At 42.8% G+C, this 21,505-nt stretch overlaps 1 protein-coding gene across 1 annotated transcript in view; it reads right to left on the bottom strand.

Annotated features, from left to right (window-relative positions):
- Nucleotides 1-2,396: 2,396 nt before the first annotated feature.
- The window catches only part of ANK3 (ankyrin 3, node of Ranvier (ankyrin G)), a gene marked incomplete at its 5' end in the record, with an annotated part of 68,315 nt that continues 49,206 nt past the window's right edge, over nucleotides 2,397-21,505 (bottom strand). Inside the window, 7 exons of the mRNA XM_008940720.1 lie at nucleotides 2,397-2,465; nucleotides 4,142-4,201; nucleotides 4,329-4,412; nucleotides 11,781-11,879; nucleotides 15,583-15,961; nucleotides 17,978-18,650; nucleotides 20,986-21,129. Of these exons, the coding sequence (XP_008938968.1) occupies nucleotides 2,397-2,465; nucleotides 4,142-4,201; nucleotides 4,329-4,412; nucleotides 11,781-11,879; nucleotides 15,583-15,961; nucleotides 17,978-18,650; nucleotides 20,986-21,129 (1,508 nt within the window). The remainder of the gene's footprint in view (nucleotides 2,466-4,141; nucleotides 4,202-4,328; nucleotides 4,413-11,780; nucleotides 11,880-15,582; nucleotides 15,962-17,977; nucleotides 18,651-20,985; nucleotides 21,130-21,505) is intronic.

The following is a 21,505-nucleotide window of genomic DNA, read 5'->3' as shown; positions in this document are numbered from 1 at the left end:
ACATCCCCCTCTGCCAGCTGCTCGGGGAAAGGGGCAGGAAGAGCCAGGAACGCAGAGCCCAGCCTTTAGGACCCAGGCTGGCCTGGACACGCCTGTTCACTACTCAGGTCACAGGTCCACACGCATTCCCCAGGAGCGCCCGTGCTCTCCTTCAGCCCTACAACCATCCGTCCTTGCCCACGTCTGCGGCTGCCATGAATCCATCCTGCTGCTGGAAGCTGCCTCTCCACGCAGCAGCAGCCACGCCAGCCGGCACAGCGCCGGCCTGCAGCACCACATGCAGCAGTTCTCAGCTTGTCCTTCCAGCTAGTGTTTCACAACAAGCACTATCTGCAAGTCACAAAGGCACGTCTACAGCAAGATCTAGCTAACGTTGTGATTTTTTCAGTCAAAGGAAAAGGGACACCTCTGCCTCCCAAGAAGGATTTTTTACTCTTTTGTGATCAAGAAACAAACTGGTTTTCTGTCTGAATCCCCTGTCTGTGCAAATACCTCCACTGCTGCTTTCAAATAAAATGTTCTCAACAGACTCTTGATTGGGCTCAATGCACACTTGGTCATGCTTATCATATCAAAGTTTGGACCACAGGGATTCATCTTATGGGACAAAATTCCCCTGTGGGCAAAGGTTATTATCTAGAGGAAGACTCTCCGCGTTCCTCAGGGGCTATGGCATGCAAGAATTGCCTACTGGAAACCACAGGAGGAGTGCACCAGCAGTCATGGGAGCAAATCTGGTTCTACAGAACTCAGGTTCTGGCTTTCTGAAGGTCAGAATATGTTTTGTACGTTAGGCAAGGACTGCCTTATTAATAAATTCATTTTAAAATGAAATGCTTCTCCCTTATCCCCAGCGTGTGGTGCGGCATGCTTATATACGGGCAGGCTCTTTATCTGCTCTGCTTTTGGGATTTGATGCCACATCTTGCCTACAGTGCCTTTGAATTCACAAATTTCCATTGACTTTCCCCTGACAGTGGAGTAGCACAGGAGCCAGCTTAGGACACAATTTTATACAAGCAGCACCCTCCCTTTGGCTTGCTTTCCCCTCGTATCCTTGAGCTCCATGAAGGAGAAAGGTGTGTCAAAAGAATCACCTCCCTTTTCAAAACATTGACTGTTTTATAAGTATGTTGAGCAGCAAGCCACTGAAGTGGTATTATTCTACTAGCACATGTGGGAGGGCTCTCAATAAAAGCAGGAATTCAGCAGCCGTGCTAGGTGGATGCAGTCGGTGCTTACCAGATGCCGAAAGCACCCCAGCTGCCTTACAGAGCTGGCTCCTTAGGGCCTGATCCCGTAAATCCCTCAGCCAGAACCCACACCCCCAGTGCTGCTGGTCTCAGCTGGCACTGCTCGCACCCACAGGAACTCCATATGGCCAGGTGGGGCTTTTGGGACCTCACACTGCAGCAGCTGGGAGGGACTAGTGACTCAGGAGAACTCTGCTTCTGTCCTTTACGTCCGTATCACTATCCAGTATGTTTTGCAGGTTCTGCTTATCCTGTTCTTAAATCCTACAGTCAGTCCTGTACCAGATGTATAGGAAAAGGGTAATATATAGACTTGCACTTCATAAACTCTTCCTCTGCCCAATTCCTATAACCTACCAAAGCTAAGAAAAGTTCAGAGTAGAAAAAAGACAGGAACATGGTAAACATAGGCACTCGAGGCCGTGACTGACTGACCAGCACCAGCAGACACAGACTGATTCCTCCTGTATCTACAGGCACACTTGCTGTGTGACTACAGCAGTGTGATGGAGACAAAGCAGCCTCAGGCTTCATGGTGCCCTGGCACGCTGTTACAGAGCCCCTGCAAGGGTGTCTTAGCCTGTGCATTTGGTCTTAAGTTTGGGAAGCCCTTATACTGTCAGCTGCTGGTTTGTTACAACTGTTAAGGCCGGACCAATAAAATTCACAAGAAACAGTTGGTAAGGATTATTTACTGGCTAATACTGAGACACCTCACTAGCTCTTACAAGGACTTTGACTTGCATAACTGCCCCTCAGATCACATGCCTGACAGTGGAAGAAGCCTTTCATTCTCAGCAGATTTACTTGTATGCAGCTCCTTCACTATTTGTGTTTAAGTTGACTTTCAGGAGTAGAAAATTCCGTGGATTACACGTTAAGTCTTTGTAAAACTCCCCGAAATCTTATGCATGCCACAAGCATTGCTTTGCTTCATGTTCCAAGAAGTAAAGCTCAGTTTCTGTACATGAACTCAAGGTCATTTTCTGCTCACAAGATCAAGGGCCATGTCCTCATGCCTTTGCAGCTCAAAAGCACTGTGAAGGTAGCAGAGACAAGCCGTTGCCCAGCCCAGGCACCAGCCCCCGTGCTAGGCTTTACAAAGGAAGAAACACTGACCGTTCAGTGGTCAGCTTCCAGCTTTCAGGAGTAACTTTTCTTCTCCACGTGTCTGACTTCTTTCTTTGTCTTAACCTTATAAGCTTCTCCCTGCTTTAAAGGAAAAGTATAAACGTTAACGGAGTCTGCAGAGAGTGCTCATAATTATCAACCTGCTTCCAAAACAGGCTCCACGCTTTGCTGTAACAGGGTAAGTAAAAAGCAGTTAAATCACATTAACACGTCATTTCAAAGATACACACAATCTATTTATCCACTCTGCTTGGCTGCAAAAGCACAGGCCTGAAATATCATCTTCGAGTAGAAAACACAGATCTACAATTTCAGCATGGCCCCTGGGCTGGAGTGCCTGACTGGCAGCCCTCAGCTCAGCCCCTGCCTTTGAAATCTTTTGATTCAGTGCCAGCACCAAGGAAAATCACCTTTCCCAAACAGCTGCCTGGGTCAGCTGGGATCCGTGGCCATTTCCAGCAGCAGAGGCCATGGCTGCTGCTATGATGTTTCACAACGTCTGTGCTTTGAAGTGAGCAGGTTAGTAATGGAATAAAGGGAGGAGGAAGAAAGCCAGCAAAAAACACCACTGAAGCAGCACAAAAGTAAAACCAATGACAGTGACAAGCAGTGCAGGTTTCAGTGTCTTTCAAACAGCAAACCCCAAAATAAAGTTCTTATTTGCTCATTAAAAGTAGCTCAATAATCATCTAAAAATAAATACTCCAGCAATCACAAGCCTCATTCACATCAGAGAAAGGCATCTGTTTGTGCACGATTATCAGCAGAATTTACCCCTCGGGTGGTCTGCATTGATGTATTTGTAACTATTTGTACTTTCCAACTAATCTAATCTGGTGCAGCAAATTGAAAATATTTCCCCTTTGCTGGACAGGATTTATTTTTTCCCTGATAAAGGGCTATGAAAGAGGGGATGGAAATATGTTTGTTTCAACTCTCCTGTTTCTGTGTCATGTGTTTGTGTGTCCCATTTTTGGTGTTGTTGGTGTTGTTGTTTTCAAATTACCAGCAGAAAAAAAGAGTACATGTAATCTTTCTTTGCTTCTGAACCTGTTTCCACGCAGACAAGACCTCCACTAACCCCAATGACAACTTTGCTGGAGGCAAAGACCTCCCAGGGCCACACGCTGGGGAACAAGGCATGAGCTCCTCTGAAGCCATCTGTCTCCAGGGGTGCTGCCCATTGCACCGAGGCCTCCCTGGGACAGAAGACAGCTGGAGGCACAACTTGCCCATGCCTGCCCATATGTATCCATCGCCTCTGCATGTTCGTGTTCCCCTGAGCCCTGCAAACCCTGAGTCACCAGCACAGGGGTATTACGCAGGCGAGCGAGAGGCTGGTGGGGACCAGACTGCAGCTGATTCCTTTGGGCTGCTGAAAAAGCAACACACTACACCTATGGGTGTAAGGCACAAATTCCACAGGGGCTTAACCATTCCCAGAGGCATGGCTCATCTTGATGGCACCACACAGGCCCTCATAGCTACGGTCTGAGCCTGCTGCCTGTTGTACAGAAGCAGGACTTCATGCAAGAGAATTCAGCAGGGCCCCCTTGACACAGCCCCTGCCCACACACAGCACCAAGAGAGACCCGTGCCCCGTTACCCAAACACACAGCTTGTCAATAACTGCAAGCACCGCACTTTGCCAAGGCTTCTTGTTAAATGCAAACCTCCAGCCCTTTAGCAGCACTTTCTAGCAGTCAACACAACCCTCTGCATCTACTGTTATTTCCTGGTAGTCCCCGTTCCATTACCATTTCACCAGCTTTCCTCTCATGGGGGATAACCACACGTCTTACTACCTTCCGGGTGATCTGTGGGAAGCAATACATGAAAAGTACCGATTTATTTTTTTTTTTCCTGGATTCTAAAGGGAGAAAATATCTTAAAAGAAGTTACTTGAATGCAAAGACTCAGAGCAGTGATGTAATTCATGATTACTTTTCTCGTGATGACGTTGCCTTCTTCGTCGGTAAACTGTTCCTCTGTTACAGATTCACCAGGAATGTTTTTTGCTTCCTCACCCTAAAGAACGTGTTATAAGATTAGCAATATAGCCTATATTCTGCCAAACCCACACATATTTCCACACCAGTCCAAGCAACAAGCACATGCTAGCTTCAACTTTATGTAACAGTTTGCTTGATGTCACACAAATTGTATGAAAGCCTTGTTCATTTAGCATGCCAATACCTGTGCATTTATTCTACAGAATATGTCCTTAAAGCCTGCATAAACTGCTTCATGACATGAAGCTCCCTGAGCAACAAATCATTTCATGGTCAAGTCGGAGTCCTATGAGATGGAGGCGCAAACTCATGATGATAGAATCTCTAATCAGACATCCATGAGCTTTTCCCAGCTTCCCAGCACCCTGCACACACACAAACATGGTCTCACAGCAAAATAAGGTGGGGAAAATTTGGGATTCAAAAAGAGAGTTCTGCTTATAGATTGCTAAACACAAGGTCTTACACACGTGCACACAAAAGACAAGACTTCTTGGCATTTACAAAATGGAGAAAGGTGTCTTATGTGACACTTTTCCTGGCACTGTAACCCCTGCCAAACTTGCCCAGGAGCCTTGGCAGCCGGGAGCAAGACCTGAGATCAGCAGCACTCCAGCCATCGCTTCTTGTAGCACCAGCAGTTTATAGGACCAGAGCAAACAAATGTAAAAGCATCTGCCTATCTGCCATGATAGTGACTTAATATTGCTTTAAGAATTATTACTCAAATTATGGATAAATTACATTACTTTAGAGTGTAAGGCTAGTTGGCAGTTGTGAACTTACTTTCAAGAGGAACTTTAACAATTTGACAGCATGAAGTCACGTTTCCAAACCTGGGTGCTGAAGCAAGCATCACATTTGATGCTTCAAAAATATCCATCATCTGTGCTTATTTATTTTATATAAATAAAGCAAATGTAATCATAATGTAGCTGGTGTCTATATGAAAAATTTCCACACATAAACAAATAACCTTTAAACAAACAAACTCCTAAAACCTTCTCTCAACAAAATAATATTTGAAATGAGATTATTAAAGCTCAACATCAAGCCTTCATAAAGCTTCCACATACTAAGCAGCACAGGGAAAATATAATTCCTGTTTTCTGTGGTCTAGGTGCTTATACTTGTCTACATAAACTCCTGGCACTGCTCTGTAATGAATGGGTACAGTGATGCCACGTTTATTTTTAAACGAGGTCCTGGTCTGAGATACACCTGGGGCTGAAGGGACCTAGCTGAGGTCCTCAGGCCTGGGAACGGTGACACCCCTGCAAGAAGCAGAGCAGGACAATCAGCTGCTGAAGCCTTCAGATGGAGCCTGGGCTGGGCCCCAGAAGGACTCTGCTGGGGGCTCACAGGGAGGAGGAATGATACACCTGCCTAAGCACTGACATCAGGCTGTGCACGGGAGGAGGGAGGTAAGAGGCTGGTGTGTCCCCTGTCCCCCAGCCCCTGCAGTGAGTAGGGCCCTTCCTTTCTCAAGAGCAAGAGAGCAGAAATGAGACCATCGTGGGGACTGCTGCTGTGGCAGGGGTTTGGTTTGCAATGCTGTGGCTGCATAAAGGTTTTGGGAACTGAAACCTGTGGGGTTTCCTCACCAGAATGAAACGGGAAGGCAGGGAAATACTGATTCTGGAGACTTAAAAGTTTAGTCAGAAGCATAGCAGATGGGGAACTAGGTGCACAGTTTCTTTCCTGGCATCCCACCTGTGGGCTCAGAGACTCCCCATCAGGCTCCTGCATGGTGTCCTAAGGGACAGGGGAACCCTGGCTCCTCAGTCTGTGGAGCACAGAAGTATGGAGAGGTTCCTTCTCATGAATAGGATCTCCAAAACCACTGCAACAAAACCCATGAAAAACAGATTACCTGGCATGCCAACACTGCCTATGTGTACTGGTCCTCTGACTCCTCACTGTCACTATGAGCAAGGTTATTCCTTAAAACAAGGTAGTGGGAATTATTGTGTTCAGCTTTATAATGAAAGAATTCATTGATGCACAGAGAGATGTCTCTTGGAAGAAAATGCAGTATAAAAGGTATGGTGAGTCTTGGTTTTTAATTAGCTACATGCTCCTTTAAGCACAGTTTAAAGATAAATGCTGTAAATACTCAGCTCTTGCTGGTGGGTAGTTAAACAGGCAGGAGGGCTCACAATTGGCAGGAGGTAGATCTGATTTACTGACATTTCTAATCCTATGCAGTTATAAGGATGGATATTTATTAGGGAAAAAAAAAACCCTCAGCCACTGGCAAGTTTATTTGTCAGATCCCAAACCAGCTTTGGGTTAGAATGGCACATTAGATGACCTTGTCAACAAAAGCTGTTTTTAAACACAAAGCTGGTGCCTCTGTGTCACAGCTAAAGAATAAAATTCTTTCTGCTGCATCATCCTTATGTGGGCTTCATTTTACCCTTGACTGGTCGAAATGGCTGTCACAATAGTGAGAGCTTTAGAAAGGCAGGCACAAAACTTAATACCCCGATTACTGGAAGCGCGGTTGTATCCCTGGGACTAAACCACACAAAGGCTGCAGTCTGCAAGCCTCAGCCCCAGAACATGCCAGGAAGCTTTGCAAAGCAGAGTGCTTTAATGTCACCCTGCTCACTGGAGTGTAGTCCTGCCAAAACCAGCTGGTATCCTCTCTGCTGCTGCTCTCCCGGGCAGTAGAAGCAAAGAGCAGCTTCCTCAAAGTCTCCTGCCAGCTCCACTGATTTTCTTAACAGCTATTTGCAGATTATGGGTGTTCCCAGGGACCTCCAGATAAATAAGAGTTATACAGTTGGTGCTGCAGTATTGTGCCAAAGTTCACTGCAGATTTGTTAGAGCTCTGGCTTTCTTTCATGTTTGTTTTGTTACTAGAGGGATAATAGCCCCTTTTATTCCTCCTATACGTCTAGTGGTGTTGTAACAGTGGGGAAAAAAGGTGCGGCTGGGTGTCTTTTACCCAGACGGATAAAAAGGAACTTAAAAGCAGGAGGAAATAAGCAAGATGGAAAGATCCTAAATACTTATTTTTGCCAAAGACCAGAGGCAATGCTGCAGTGGGAACAGGAGCTGTACAGAGAGTGCAGACCTCTTCCCTTACTATCCTAAGCCACCATCAAGACATAATCCTTTCAGTCTCAAGATCACATTCTTGTAATGCATAAGCAGCAGCTGCACCTCGGTCTCCTTGGGGTCTCAAACCTCTGTGGCAGTGGCAGTAGAAACAGACATCTTTCATTAAGGTCGTTTTCATTAGTGTGTTCTGCCTACTCAGGAAGACCTTGTTAATCAGATGCTGCGACTCTCTGCCTGTGCCAAGTCTGTACTGGCTTGTTTGCAGATGTATTGCTAAAGCCATAGAAGGAGGAAAAAAAACCCAACAAGACAAAACCAAGGAGACCTGAAAGGAAATGGTGCCATAAATGGGGCAGAGAGTATTCCAACACCAGGAGCTGGGTGATAGGTCTGTTGCTTGTTGCGTGGAGGACAGGCTGATGAACAGATCTTGTAGCACTTGTAGCCCGTGTTTTAGTTCACCTCAGTGTTATCTTACTGAGGCCAGCAGCTCTGACCTGCTGGGGCAAGAGGAGGCGAGGGCACGTATGGAACAGAGCAATCGTGCAGCTCTCCCAGCCTGGCAGGGACGGCAGCAAGAGGCTGCGCCCAGCTGAACACACAAATGGAAATGTACTCTGGAATTCCCATGTGCCTTCCCTATGGCATAGGTCCTTAATTCTTCTCAACTACAGGATGGCCACATTTTCACTTTCTATGAGTAAGTTTCCTCTGAATAATAAGACCATGAAAGCTGCTAGTTCTAGTTTTGACTGACTGTTGCTCAGGCTCCTGTGCCACTCCTCCAGTGTAGGGTGAACCAAACCCCATGCAATCAGTGATGGGGTGTTTCCAGTGCAAAATGCATGGAAAGAGACAAATAAATGTTTAGTAAAATTGGCAAGAAATAATAAAAGTACAAAAGAAAAAAATTACATCATATTTTAATAACCCCTGCTTAGAAATCTATTTTCCATTACAAAATTCTACCAAGAATTACTTTCTTACCGAACGGTTTTTGCCAAAAATTTGTACCCATGAAAGATTTAACAGTCTGAAAAAGCATGAAAAATCAGACATTGATTTCTGTCATGACTGAATAAAAGGAGCTTTGGGTCAGACTCTGAATGTGCACATTGTGGCAGCACTCTTATTTTTCCCTTGTGTGCTAATTGCTCACATTCCTGCACTACCATGAAAACTCATTTCTTTTGCAGTGCCCCATCCCATGAATCCACCATGTGAGCAGAAGAGAGGAAAGGAAGCAAAACCAAAAACATCTGCACTACCTTGAGGTTAGAATACGATCCTGTTACATGTGGAAATGGGCATCAGTCCTTGCTTGTCTGGTTTTGTGGGCTCAGCCCTCTGAAGTGCTAAATCCCATGGGAATGTGCTCGAGAGTGCTGAACACTTGATGGGACTCAGCTCTTGGACTGCTGGGAAAATACCTCTGGGGAAGAGAAAAGCCTTTCTCCATATTTGGGCCAGGACAGAGAACTACAGTAGCAGTTAAACGGAAATAATAGTGTTAGCAATAATGCAGAATGGCACTAAAAGGAAAAACAACTTGGGAAAGAAGAACAAAGGTAATGAAGCAATTTGGCCCTGACAGAAGCACAAAGCAAAGCCTTTTTTTTTCCACAGGACTCAGTTTATCCTCAAGGTTTTGGCGTTACCAAACTTTATCCCTGCAGGCTATGTGAGTACCTCTGTTGCTTTGAATGCAACACGCAGGCAGTGATGAATACATGCTAGAGTAAAACAATGCAGCTCCTTCATGCAGTGCTGCTCAAAAAGGCTCCAAGTGCACCCTTGTCCCCTTCCCACTGCTGCTCTTGGCATAAGCTGGCACAGTGGGCACACCATGGCCATCCATTTATGAAGTCCACACCTAGGTTTTTCAGATGTTCAAAAAAGTTTTATCCCAGAGAATACAAACTCAACAAAGATTTCTAGGGCTGGCTTTCTAAGTATCCATGAGATAAGACCAGTAAAAGATCAGTACTCTCATGATCCAGGCTTGGCTGCAGAAAAGCACTAGGGCATTTCACTGTCAGTGTGAGGCAGGCTTGCTGCCTGGGGGATGGGAGAGCTGGGGGGGGATAGAGGGTGGGTAATCATCCCTGCCTCCTGCTCTGCATCATCCCTTAACAACTGTTTGGCTAGCCAAAAGTGTCAGAGGATGCAGAAGCAGGAGGAGAACCTGATTGCCCTCTTACTACTGCCCTGTGCAAGCGATGCCAGCCCCGCTCAGTGTGAGCCTTGGGGGGGACAGCAGGGCTGTGGGGCTGGGCACAGCACCCGCTCATGGGGCACTCAGGCGCTGGCAGGATGAAATTTGCTGCTCCTGGCCTCTGCCTGGGGCCCTGTGGCAGAAACACAGGAGTTATTTCTACTCTGAAGGCTGAGAGCTTTGCTCTGTGCCTCCAAGCACTATATCCTGAGACCTCTTCCCTGAATAAGGAGCTGTTCCACAGCTTGTGCATGCTTTGCGGTGATTTCAGGTCACCCAAACTGAACCTCTGCTGCCAAGAACATACAGAAACTAAAGTCCAGATCCCTATTGATGTTAAAGCTCGATTCCTCCATCTTGTACCACCGTTTCATGAATTCTACATCATCAAAATATACTTATTGAAATGGTTGTTTCTGTTATCAAACTCTTTTTCAAAAGGCCTGATGATTGCTGGTTTGAAAATTTTTCTTGTTCTGCTTTAAGCTCGTCTTGAGATGCAGAGCGGGGGATAAAAAAGAAGCTATAAATCATCAGAGAATGACAGAAGTATCACATGTGTTTTCTAATCAGGAGACAGGTAGAGCTCTAATCCAGTTCAGATCAGACACGTTCCCACCAGAGCAGGTTCAGCCGCCTCCACTCACCCCACGCACCCTCCCGGCTGCTCCTGCGCTAGCCACAGACTGCACTGCCAGACAGGCTGCTTTGCCACTGCTCTGTTAGAAGTCCAACACCAAATTCTACCATCACCAGGAACACTCTTACAGCATTCAAGGGTCTGGAATTGTCCATAGGCTCCCTGCCCCCTCTGAAAACAGAAACCGCTTTCCTGCTTCTGAGCGGTCACATCTTATCTGCAGAGGGAGTCACTGGTGAAGGTTATACCCTCACCTGCTCTGGGCCTTCCGTGGAAAGCAGCAGGTTCCACCTGGAAAGATGAGGAATCAGACAAAACAGTCACTTCCACGGAGCTCATTTTTGCAGTTCCTGCCTTGTCCCAAACGGAAGCATGACTGGTAATATACTGAAGAAATTCAGGGTGAAGACAGTCAGAAATGTTACCCTGCCTTTTCCAGAAGTGTCTCTATCTTGGACAGATCAGCCTCTCTCCCATTCACACTGTACAAAAGGTGCAGTGTCTGTACACAGACTGTTCTCCACAAAGCATGCAGAGAACAGCAATGTAGACATGTGCAATCAGGGCATCACAGAACATTCCTAAAGTAACAATTATATCCTTGGCAAACTCAGCTAGTGCTGTAATACCACTATAGTGGCTGGCTGCCTTTTTTGTGGCTTGACTACATGATTTTCTAGTAAGAATCTAATAAATCCTGTAAGTTAGGGAGGGATTAACATGACAGTTTCTGATGCAGGATTGTTTTCTTATGCACCATATATGCTGCAAGCAAATGATGCCATACTATATGACCATACAAGAAACAATATGAGGGCAAATGCAATCATTTATATGACTATATCATTGTTATCAGTATTTAAAGTATATTGTGCTGTAAATAAAGGTAATCTGTAAATATGCTAAATAAAGCCTCCTGAAGGCAATGCAAAGACTCTTATTAACTTTGGTAGGTTCTATATCAGGATCACCTGCTGTTTCAAGGAGATTTTTTTCCAGAACACATTAAGCACTTAGGACCACAAGTTTCAACCAGAGTACATGGCTCATACTCTTCTGTATCCCAGTCACGTACATTCCTGCGACATTTTTAGCTTGTAATTTAATTTAAGAAAATAGAAATAAAGCAAAAACCATCACCCACATCTGTCTGCAATTTATTTTGCTCTATGTCAGACCAACGCACACTGCACCTAGCTGTACTCTTTAAGGTGCCATGCAAAGCAGTGGCAGAGAAGGACACAACATGCCATGCAGCACAGTTGTTTTCCAGCCGAAGACAACCGTAAACCTCTGGGTTAAGCAAGAGAAGGCCACCTAGCACTTGGTTATAAATACATACTGGCAATGGAAAGCACACTACCAGAAGGACTCCAGTATGCCAGAACTGACATTCTGACACAGCAGTCCAAACCCACGTCCATGCCAGTGTTGCCTCAGGAATGCAAATCACAAAATACCTTCAGAATCAATCGCCGTCGATAAACTCTTGTAATAATTCTCTGCTCTTCATCTGAACTCGAATCACTTTCAATCTCACTGTCACTGTCACTACATTCCTAATAAATGCAGTTTTAGTACATTTGAACAGCACATTTGCAAGACAGAACATGCTGATCAGGACTAGGAGAAGAAAACAGAGGTTATCATGGACGGTATTTTTTCCTGTCTCTATTATGTACATAATGACTCGTAGTTTTGCTCTTAAAATACATAGTGGGAGGAGTCCATTTTGTTCCCTGGCATGCTATAGCTTGATAAGTACACCAGGTAGAGAATATCTCAGCAGCTCTCAAGTCTTAAAAAATGGTATTTGGAATCCATCTGACCTGTGGAATTTCTAAATCATACATAGTTCAAAAATTTTTTTGTATAAAAACCCCTTGTCATAAGCCCTTGATTTTTACTCCCCAAAAATAGTTTCAAATAAATTGTACGTATTCACAAGGTATGGGAAGTGAATTCCCTCGTGAAGAAAAAAGACAGTCACACAGAAAGATTCAGTGGAGCACCTTCATAAAGATTGCAAAGGGGGTTGAACAACTTCTCCAAATAAATGCCTTTCCTGCTCAATATTTATCTTCTTTCCCACAGCAGAAGTGTAGCATGAATTACAACCCTCCTGCATATCCTAAAAAGGGAACCGGTAGACCTCAGCTCAGGGTGAGGGGAAACAGCTTGATGCTGGTCTGAGTTTGGTGCCAGGAGGTCCCACAGCTGCATGCAAGGGTCTGCTCCATCCTGGCACCCTCTGACAGCCCCAGTGATTTCCTCTCTGAGACTCTAAGGAGCTCCTCAGCTTTGGGGCTGAGCAGCTCTGTGTGCACATGCCTGGCAGAGGGTTTCATGGCTATGTGCGTGGTGGACACATGGCAAAGGCTCTTCTCACATGACATCTGGCTTAACCAACTTTTTCTCTGAACAGAGAAACTTGAAAATTTTCTTGATCATTACCCAGTGACAGCCTCAAGCTGATTTTAAATTCGGATATTGCTAACTGCATTCGTGTTCCTCTTTTTGAATCTGGCCCAAGACATCCCAAACATTTCTCAGAAATGATGTGTAAAATAAGAGTGGGCATAGGTGGGTGGAGGAGAAAAAGGACTATATAATAAAAAGCATTTAGGGCAAGATGACAGTATTCATCTCTGTGTCAAGTCTCCTGCTGTCCTCTGACACTGGCCAAATTAATATATATAAATATGTGTGTATATACATATATATGCATATAAATATTATAAGTCAGCCCTATGCTGAAGAAGTAACAAGCAGCAGGAGTAGACTCCCAGAGGGCACAAAGGCTTTGGAGGAGGAGTTATTTTTAATAAACAGCTTCAAGTGGTTTATTTGTGATGGAATTCTGACACTGGGAGTCACCTTGACCACATGGTGGACATCACCTTCTTTGGGATAATAGAGCAGCTGTGCTCCTCTCATTTAAAAAGATCATTGGAATGTGATGCTTGAGCATTTTTAGAGAACTATATGGCCTCCACTATCACTGCACTGCTTTTGTAAACCTTTTGGCACTTGTATAGAATTGGGATGAGGTCAACAGTTTGCTTCATCCACGTCACCAGCCAGCAGCCCAATATCAATTGTCTGAGTTTCTCTCTTGCTGCAAAGCGTGTGCCAAACCACTGACGCAGCCTTCACCCTGCAGGTGCATGGCTGTTACTTCTTAGCTCTTTCCAAAGGGGTCAAAGAAAAAGTATCTCTTACTCTTGGGAAGTAATTTTATTTTGTTCCCTCTTCCTTTCCACAGAAATAAATCTGTTTCTTTCATACTTTTCTCTTTATGGAGCATTTCTGAAGAACGCCTTGTAGAAAGATTGCAGCTGAAATTCTTTCTCTTTCCTTGACAGCACCATGAATTGGACAGTGTTAGTATTTAAACTATTGACTTCAGATTAGATTAGAAGATATTCTTCTAGAAATAATGAGAAGACATTAGAAACAATTGTGTTGTCATTCTAACAAACACTAGTTTCTTACCCCCATTCAGGCTTTGTGAGAAATCCATCTTTAGCTATGACATTATTTTCTGACACTAGCTTATTCAAAGACCATGTCTATAAAAAGACTTGTTATTCAGAAGATAAAATTATCACCCTTTACCAATAAAGTAAAAGTAGTGCATAAAGCACATGTAAGGAAAGCACTTGCTTATTCTCCCCCATCCAGATGGGATACCCAAAAGTGAAGAGCACACAGAAGTGGATGACAACTTATTTCCTCACTGATGAGAACCCGGAGCAGGGACTGCAGCACTGTTGCACAACCTCAGCACATTACAGTGTGCATCTACACTTATCCCTGCATTTAAACTGAGCAGAATAATGTCAGCCTGAGATCTGCCCCTAAGCCTACTGAAGCTAAATTAACTCTCCCAGCTGCCTTTAGCTGCCTTTGCATAGGGCTCTTACTTTTTAAATATTCCAGTAATTAGTGAACATTAGGAAAGACCTCCACTGCTTAAGCTGTGTCACAAACTAATAACAAGATAATAACAATCATATGCTGCATAACTACCCAGACTGATGATGTTACCATCTAATAAAAGAACTCTTGGTTGTATAATCAAAGAATAATTTAAAATGAACTAATTTAAACCTGAATGATTTACTGCAGCCCACCATAGCCAATATTTTTATTGCACTCCTATAAAAATAAAAGCTGTATCATCTAGAAGCAATTCTACTGAAATACCTCTCTTCCAGAAGTTATAATCTTGTCCTGTATTATGCCCAGGAAGAGACAATATCAGCAGGGAGAGGAACATAGAAGAAACAGTGCAATTCCCTTTTTCAACCCAGCTCCCTGCTGGCCCTGTGGTCTGTTCTGTGGCAACCCTCCCACTGCTGGGATGTGAGGTGCATGCAGCTATGGGGCTATAAACCATTCTTTGAATCAATTTTGCTTCTAAGCTTCTGGGAAATAAATACAAGCAACTGAGAAAGCTATTAAAATCTTCATCATCAGTAAAAATAATCATCCCTGAGGTTCTGCAATGGAGGATATGCAAAGCCAGGCAAGGTGGAAATGAAAGGGACCCCCTCTGTGGTATTTTAAGAAGAAAGAACCACCACCTGGAAAAATGCTTTACATATTTATAAATCTTTCAATTCCTCTTGTCTGGATGCACTTTGGAGTTGAGGCTGAACAAGGCCATGAAACAAAAAACAAGGAGGAGATAAAACATTACCCAACACTTATTTTTCTCTAAATTAATACAGTAAAAGTAATGCAGAGAGTGTTTGGGACAAGGAGCAGGGTAGAGGCTGAAGAGTCCCTGTATCTCTTTGCTCTCTTCAATATCACAAAAAATGTGAAAACCAGCAGCATCACCTTACTGGGAACAGATGGAGGACAGCAGAGCTGTTTGGCACTGTTTGCACAGGTGGTATCTCAGGGTAGGAAAGGGGCCTGTTCCCCAGCAATGTGGAAGGGCAGCCCCAGAAGCTGCTCTAACCTCTTCCAGGGTGCAGAGCCAGTCAGGCAGTGGATTGTGCAGCCCTGGATTAGCTCCTCTGCCTGCCCTGACTCCACCTCACTCTGTTCACACCACAGAATATAAATTTCCACCAACTTCCAGTTTTCTTAATTTAGCAATAAATACAGAAGGCATAAAGAAGGATAAAAACCCCATACAACCAAACTCTATCACAAACAACATTACAAGTCTTACAAAAAATTATGTCAAGAAATAAGACAAGCAGTAGTGACTCCTCACACAGTTAATTATTACAGGACATACTGTACCTTCTGTTCAGACATTACTACTCCCTCCTCCTCTTGGGTGCTTGTTCTTGGCTTGCCATCCTCAGAAGTGCTCCAGCTCATCTTCTTCACACTGACAGGCACAGATGTTTTGCTGCCTTCTGTTGTTGGCTTGCTAGTCTCTTCCAAAGATTTCTGATATGCTGTTGATGATAACGTGTGCTCATCAGTACCAGCGGAAATTTGGGGCTTTGTTTTCAGGGTTTCCTTGTCACTTTGTTTTCCCACATCGTTTAAAGATTCCTGGATGTAGGATTTAGGTTTTGCCTCTGACGTGGATTCAGATAGGCTTCCGTTTGTTTCTGGCTTCCCTGCTTCTCCTTTGACATATGAGGTAAGAGAATCCCTACATTGGTCCGAACTACAAGAAAAAAAAGAGTAGACAGCCATTCAGTGCTTAAATCACACACAGAAGGGCAAAGCACAGAGCTTCTTACTGAGCCTTTGTTCTTAGCACCTATGTTTCAGGGAAAAGTGAAATTTTAAATTCAGCTTACAAACATCAGTCTATTTAAGTCTTGTCTTCTGCATCATGGTATCTTTTCATAATCAACAAGAATACGGTGAATGCTGGAAACAAGGCCAAATGCTTTATGTTAATCCCTTGGGCATGGAAGGAAAAAGAGATGGAAAAATACACAAAGCCCATTTCCCTTGTAAAATCAAGAGATAAATCCCCAAGGCACCAATTCTTTAACCTCCTCTCTAACCAACAAGGTGATGAGAGTATTTCTTACCGTGCAACTACCAGCAATGACCAAATAGTTTATGTTATTTTCCCCCCAAGGGACAAGATGTGTACTCCAGATAAGTCATGCCTTTTAAAAAATTGGTATCTGAAAGTAAATCCTTGGACAGAGCAGTTTCAACAACATGCAAAACCAAAGGCAAAGAAGGCTACTACAAGATAGAAAGCCAACCAAAATTTTGCTTCGGATTACCTATAGAAAGGTTTAACCTGCACTTCTGATGCACAGTTTTCTTCTCTTCTGCATTTTTCTTTGCTTTCACATAAACACTGTGACTATACATATTAAAATACTATAGCTATTTGCTGGCAAAACTCTTAAAAAAGATAGCAAATTGTATTAGCCTAGTTAGAAATGGATACGTTATCTTCTCAAGGAAGCCCTTTTACTTCTAGAAGTGATCTATTTTACTAATTTAACACAACATAAAAAGCAGAATAACAACGTTTGCTTAACAGTGGAAATTGCATCAGTAGTAGATCAAGTGCTTTACAGTCCTGAAAGGCAATCAGTCCACTGAAATCAATGGCTGAATTCCAACTGGCTTCAATAAGAGAGTATCTAATGCTACCTGGAACCTTAAAACATCCTGAGTCAAAGCTGCAAAGGATGTAAACTGCTGACAGACAAATGATCACTCTGCAGATAATCATTCCCTGCTGATTTACACCTCGCACAGACCTGGCTCCTTCAATTAGTAATAAGGGGAGCCATGTTCAAAACAAGGGCAGGCAGGAGCTCTTCACCCAGTAGGTACTAGAAGGCTGAATACATGAACACATATTGTGAATGTTGAAAGCTTAACTAGGTCCAAGGGGAGGCTGGAAAAGCTCATGTAAAGAGAAAAACATTGAGGATAAAGATGTAGAAAACATCCGCCTCAGCAAGTTGTTATGCTTGAAGGCAAATGGAGCTTGGGAGAGTACTGGAGGAAAGCAAAGTCCACTCTCCTCCTTCCCTGAGCATCCTCTGCAGTCACTGCTGGGAGACAACATATGGGAGTAGACAGATTTGGTACCACCATTCTTACCTTCTTATGCCTTGTAGCTCATCTCTTTAAAAGTCTAGGAAATCAGCAGGACATAAAACTTACTTGAAGTAAGCGTTATAAAACCCGTGACAACTTAAAACTTGGCTTATGGAAAATGTGACAACTATCTGCGGGAAGGCAAAGAGATGCAATGCAAAGGATGACTGCTAAAAAGGTACTTGAGAAATAAAAGTAATGTAGTATCCTGGTTTCCAATAATGTATGTTTTATAGTCCTCGATTCCAGTTACATCTATGCATCACCTAGATCAATTAAAAGTAGAAATACACAAGATAACATGAAAAGTAATATTATCTGCTGTACATAATATAAACTACTTCTTAAATACTTATATTAAGAATGAAACTGGATAAATATGCATTTTTAAAAACAAATGTGTCTGAAGCCAAATCAAATTAACTTCTGCTTTTAAATACGTATATACTTTTTTTTTTCTTTTTAATATATGTGCACATATATACACGTTCTCATCCATCAGTAGAACAGCCTCAGCACTGCTCCTGGAGGTAAAAGCAGCATGGGGAGGCTTGCACACACACACACACACACACAGGGAGTCTTACACAAAGGTGCTCACCTCTCATCCAAGCGATCCAGCAGGCTGCCACCTATTCTGCGTCCTGACGTCGTTGGCTCAGTGACACTTGAAGAGTCAGGCTGCCAACCTGTAATTGAAGACATTTCGTGTTCTGCTTGTTGAACACCTTTAAGAATTGACCATACTCTTTCTTCCGTCATCTCCTCAGACTCAGCTCCTTCTTCCAGATGAATGTCCTCAAACAGAGATTTAAGCTTTTCTTCTGTCATCTCCTCATCAGTACCAGACTTTTCTCTCTCAGGCTGTTCAGTCCTTACTCCTGTTTTACTAGTCTCTTCACTCTGCCTTTGTTTAGCATGTTTTGGTATCCCGCCATAACTACCAAGATATCGTGGAAAATCCTTAAGGTCCACTTCCTCCAACTGGCTCTCGCCTATGGAAATATCTTTAGGTGTTCCTTCTCTAGGCACAGAGAAATCAAGTTTGCTGTCGTCCAGTGAAGTGTCTTCTTCAGTCACCACTGGCGGTGCTGCTGCTGTACCATCTATGTGTCCCTGGGAGGTCACTAACACATCACTCAGTCTACTGGGAGTTCTAAGGGGTGACTCTAGGCTAGAGGTGTCGCTAAAGAAATCATCCTGATGGAAAGGGGTGGGCGGCACGAAGCGCAACCCAGTGGGAGCTTCCAGTTCCACTTGAATGGTGGGATAACCTAAGGAAGACAGCACATTTGGACTGACTGGGGTGAAGCATGGAGCAACAAATAAGCAAATGTCAAATGAGTCATGAGTTACATAAAGTATGACATGTTTGAGGAGGTGCAGGTGTATAAGAGCAAGTGCAGTTCTGATAGATGTTTTTACTTTGGCCGAAACAGATGAAACAAAAAATGAGTACTGCCAGTGAGTAGTACAGTGAAGCCAGTACTTGTTACTGTTTTGTAAATAATCTGTAAAGGCTTCACCAATTGGATTTGTGGCCATTTTAACATTTTCAAGCTATAGCAGATTGTCTTATGAGCATGCAATAAATCAAACGTGGGCAAGAGCGCTTGTCCCTTTATATCAAGTAAAATCTCTTGCAGCCATATTGTGTATATCTTTCTTTCCCTTTTTTTTTTCTTTTTTTTTAATTTGGAAGTTTAATAAGCAGATTTGAAAGACAGGAGTAGCTCATAACATAGGACAGCCACTTGTCAGCAGGTATTATTCCTAAAATAGGTCCACATTTTTAATATACTTTTCTATATAAATACGCAATACCAGCAATACAATGCTACTAATGTATACCTCCAATTTAACCTTAGAGCCATGAGAATGGAATACTTAAAGAATGAGGAACAGAAATGGATTCTAATGAGGATACTAAAGAATAGTAGATCTAAATACACATCAGGATAAAAAACTAAAAAAGGAGGTTAACAAAGGGATAGGAGAACACAAACACAACAAGGGAGAGCTATATGAATATTTCAGGTACAGTAAAGTTATACAGGCGAGAGGACTGTGGTGAGTAAGGAGATCTTGGTGATCTTGGAGAGTGAGGTGATCTTGGTGACATAGGTACAATCAGATACACTGATCAAACAAAGAGAGAAAAGAAAAATTGATGAAAACATGGGAAAAACAATACAAAATGATTAAACTGAATATACATATAAAAATGGCTACAAAATCTGAAGTTTGCATTCCAGCAAATCATAGTTTGGGTGACCTACAAAAGGAAAAAAAAACATGCCATGGGGTTAACTTGACATTGTGCTGCCTGCAAAGGGAGGTGCATCAACAGGGTTTGGCTTTTTTGCTTCCTGAATCAGCTGAGACAAAGGCAAAGGTGGTCTGGTCTTGGTGAGGAAAGGAAGCTTGAGGAAGATTCAGAGAAGAGGAGAGACAGAAAGCAACTGCAGAGAAGCGTAATTTTTTCATAAGAACATTGATGCTCCTATTAAAAGGCGCAAGCAACATTTCAAGAGCAACTTTCTTAAAATGTCAACAGAAAATTATTTCTGTAATGCAATGACTCAATGACCAGCAATGCTGCTCAATAATGGAGGTACGCTGAGCTTATGTGATCTAAAGGAAAAGCATCCTGCTAAAATACAGAGAAAGCCCAATACATATTTGCACAGGTTACAAAAAACAAAGGAAATGTTACATACAAAAGAAAAATCTTCTTTAAGGAGCTATTTATAATGCATTTGACAAAAATCAAAGTAAAAAATGTAGCAACCCAGTGCCTGTTAACTAACATTTAGAAGAAAAAAAATGTTTAACGTCTTCAATATACTGATAAATAGTTAAGTATACCCATGGTAATTCTGTTTTACAAGCAGAACTTGTTTATCCTTTTAATCTGGCTCAAAATTAACCTGTGCAATTCTGTTCTCTGTTGATACAGCTTCCATGTGAAAATAATTAGACAAATTTTCCCACTAGTAGACCAAAAAATATACTCCTTCGTGCACTAATACAGCATTTTCTTATTTTTCTGCTGCAGTGGTAGAAATGGTCCAAGTGGAAATCATAAAGTAATTGATGTTCACTTCTCTGAAAGAGATTTGGTGGTAAATTGTACATTAACTGATCCAATGCAATTACTAAGCACTTTTTTTTCCTCCCTTGTTCTTCTTCTTTTTTTGTCAAAGAATTTTTACTGTTATTTATCTAGACAAGAAGCCAAGGAGTATATGTATTTCCAGGTAACTTGGGAAGCATGCAATACCAAGTACATGAAAAATATACATGGGCAAGCCTCAAAGCACAACTATTGCAGAAGAAAAACATACAGGTCTTGTCAACTCACACTGAGGTTGGTGGGAACAAGCTTACTCAGGCCTATGTTTATGGGATCCTGGGCTCACCCTCTGAAATATTGATGTGCAACCTGCATACTGTACCATGAGCACACACTTTGGGAGAGAAAGACCCCTTCACATTAAAAAGAATGTTTCTGTAGAACTTACTGCCTTTTTTAAAATCTAATTTATACAACATTATTGTATTATTGGACATGTCACTGAACTAAATATGACCATGGAATTCAATTACCATCAATGGGATCATGAAAAACGTTATTTTCATCTGCAAAACTTCTGGTGCCTGAAATATTTCCATAATCAAATATTGGTCCTTCCAACAGGGTCACGATATCTATTCGATTAATTTTTGTCAATACAGAAGTTAAGGCATCAGCTGAAAAACAAAAAAGACAATGTCAGAAAAAAGTTCTGTGTTACAGAACTGTGTGATCATCTCAGTTATACTGACACTGCATTTATTATAAATTGCTGGCAACCGTTTATGTCCAAATACCTCTAGTTCCAGCAAACCCCATCATTTGTCCTAGTACAGCCATTGTGTTGCCTACTTATTCAAGATATACATCTATTAAGAGTCTGCCCTCCCCCCAAAGCACAAAAAATAAGGTCAGAGAGTTCTCAAGGTAGTTATGTGCTACAGAAACAAAATATCCTCTTCCTAGAGCGTAAAAGGAGTGTAAAAATCCTTTTATCATTCCGTTTTGAGGAAAACCAGGACAGGTAACCATGTGAGTTTTACACATGTAAGA

This window comes from Merops nubicus, unplaced genomic scaffold, assembly GCF_000691845.1.
Source record: "Merops nubicus isolate BGI_N331 unplaced genomic scaffold, ASM69184v1 scaffold95, whole genome shotgun sequence".
NCBI classification, from domain to species: Eukaryota; Metazoa; Chordata; class Aves; order Coraciiformes; family Meropidae; genus Merops; species Merops nubicus.
The sequence above is the reverse complement of the archived record's forward strand: the minus strand, read 5'-3'. Positions and strand labels throughout refer to the sequence as shown.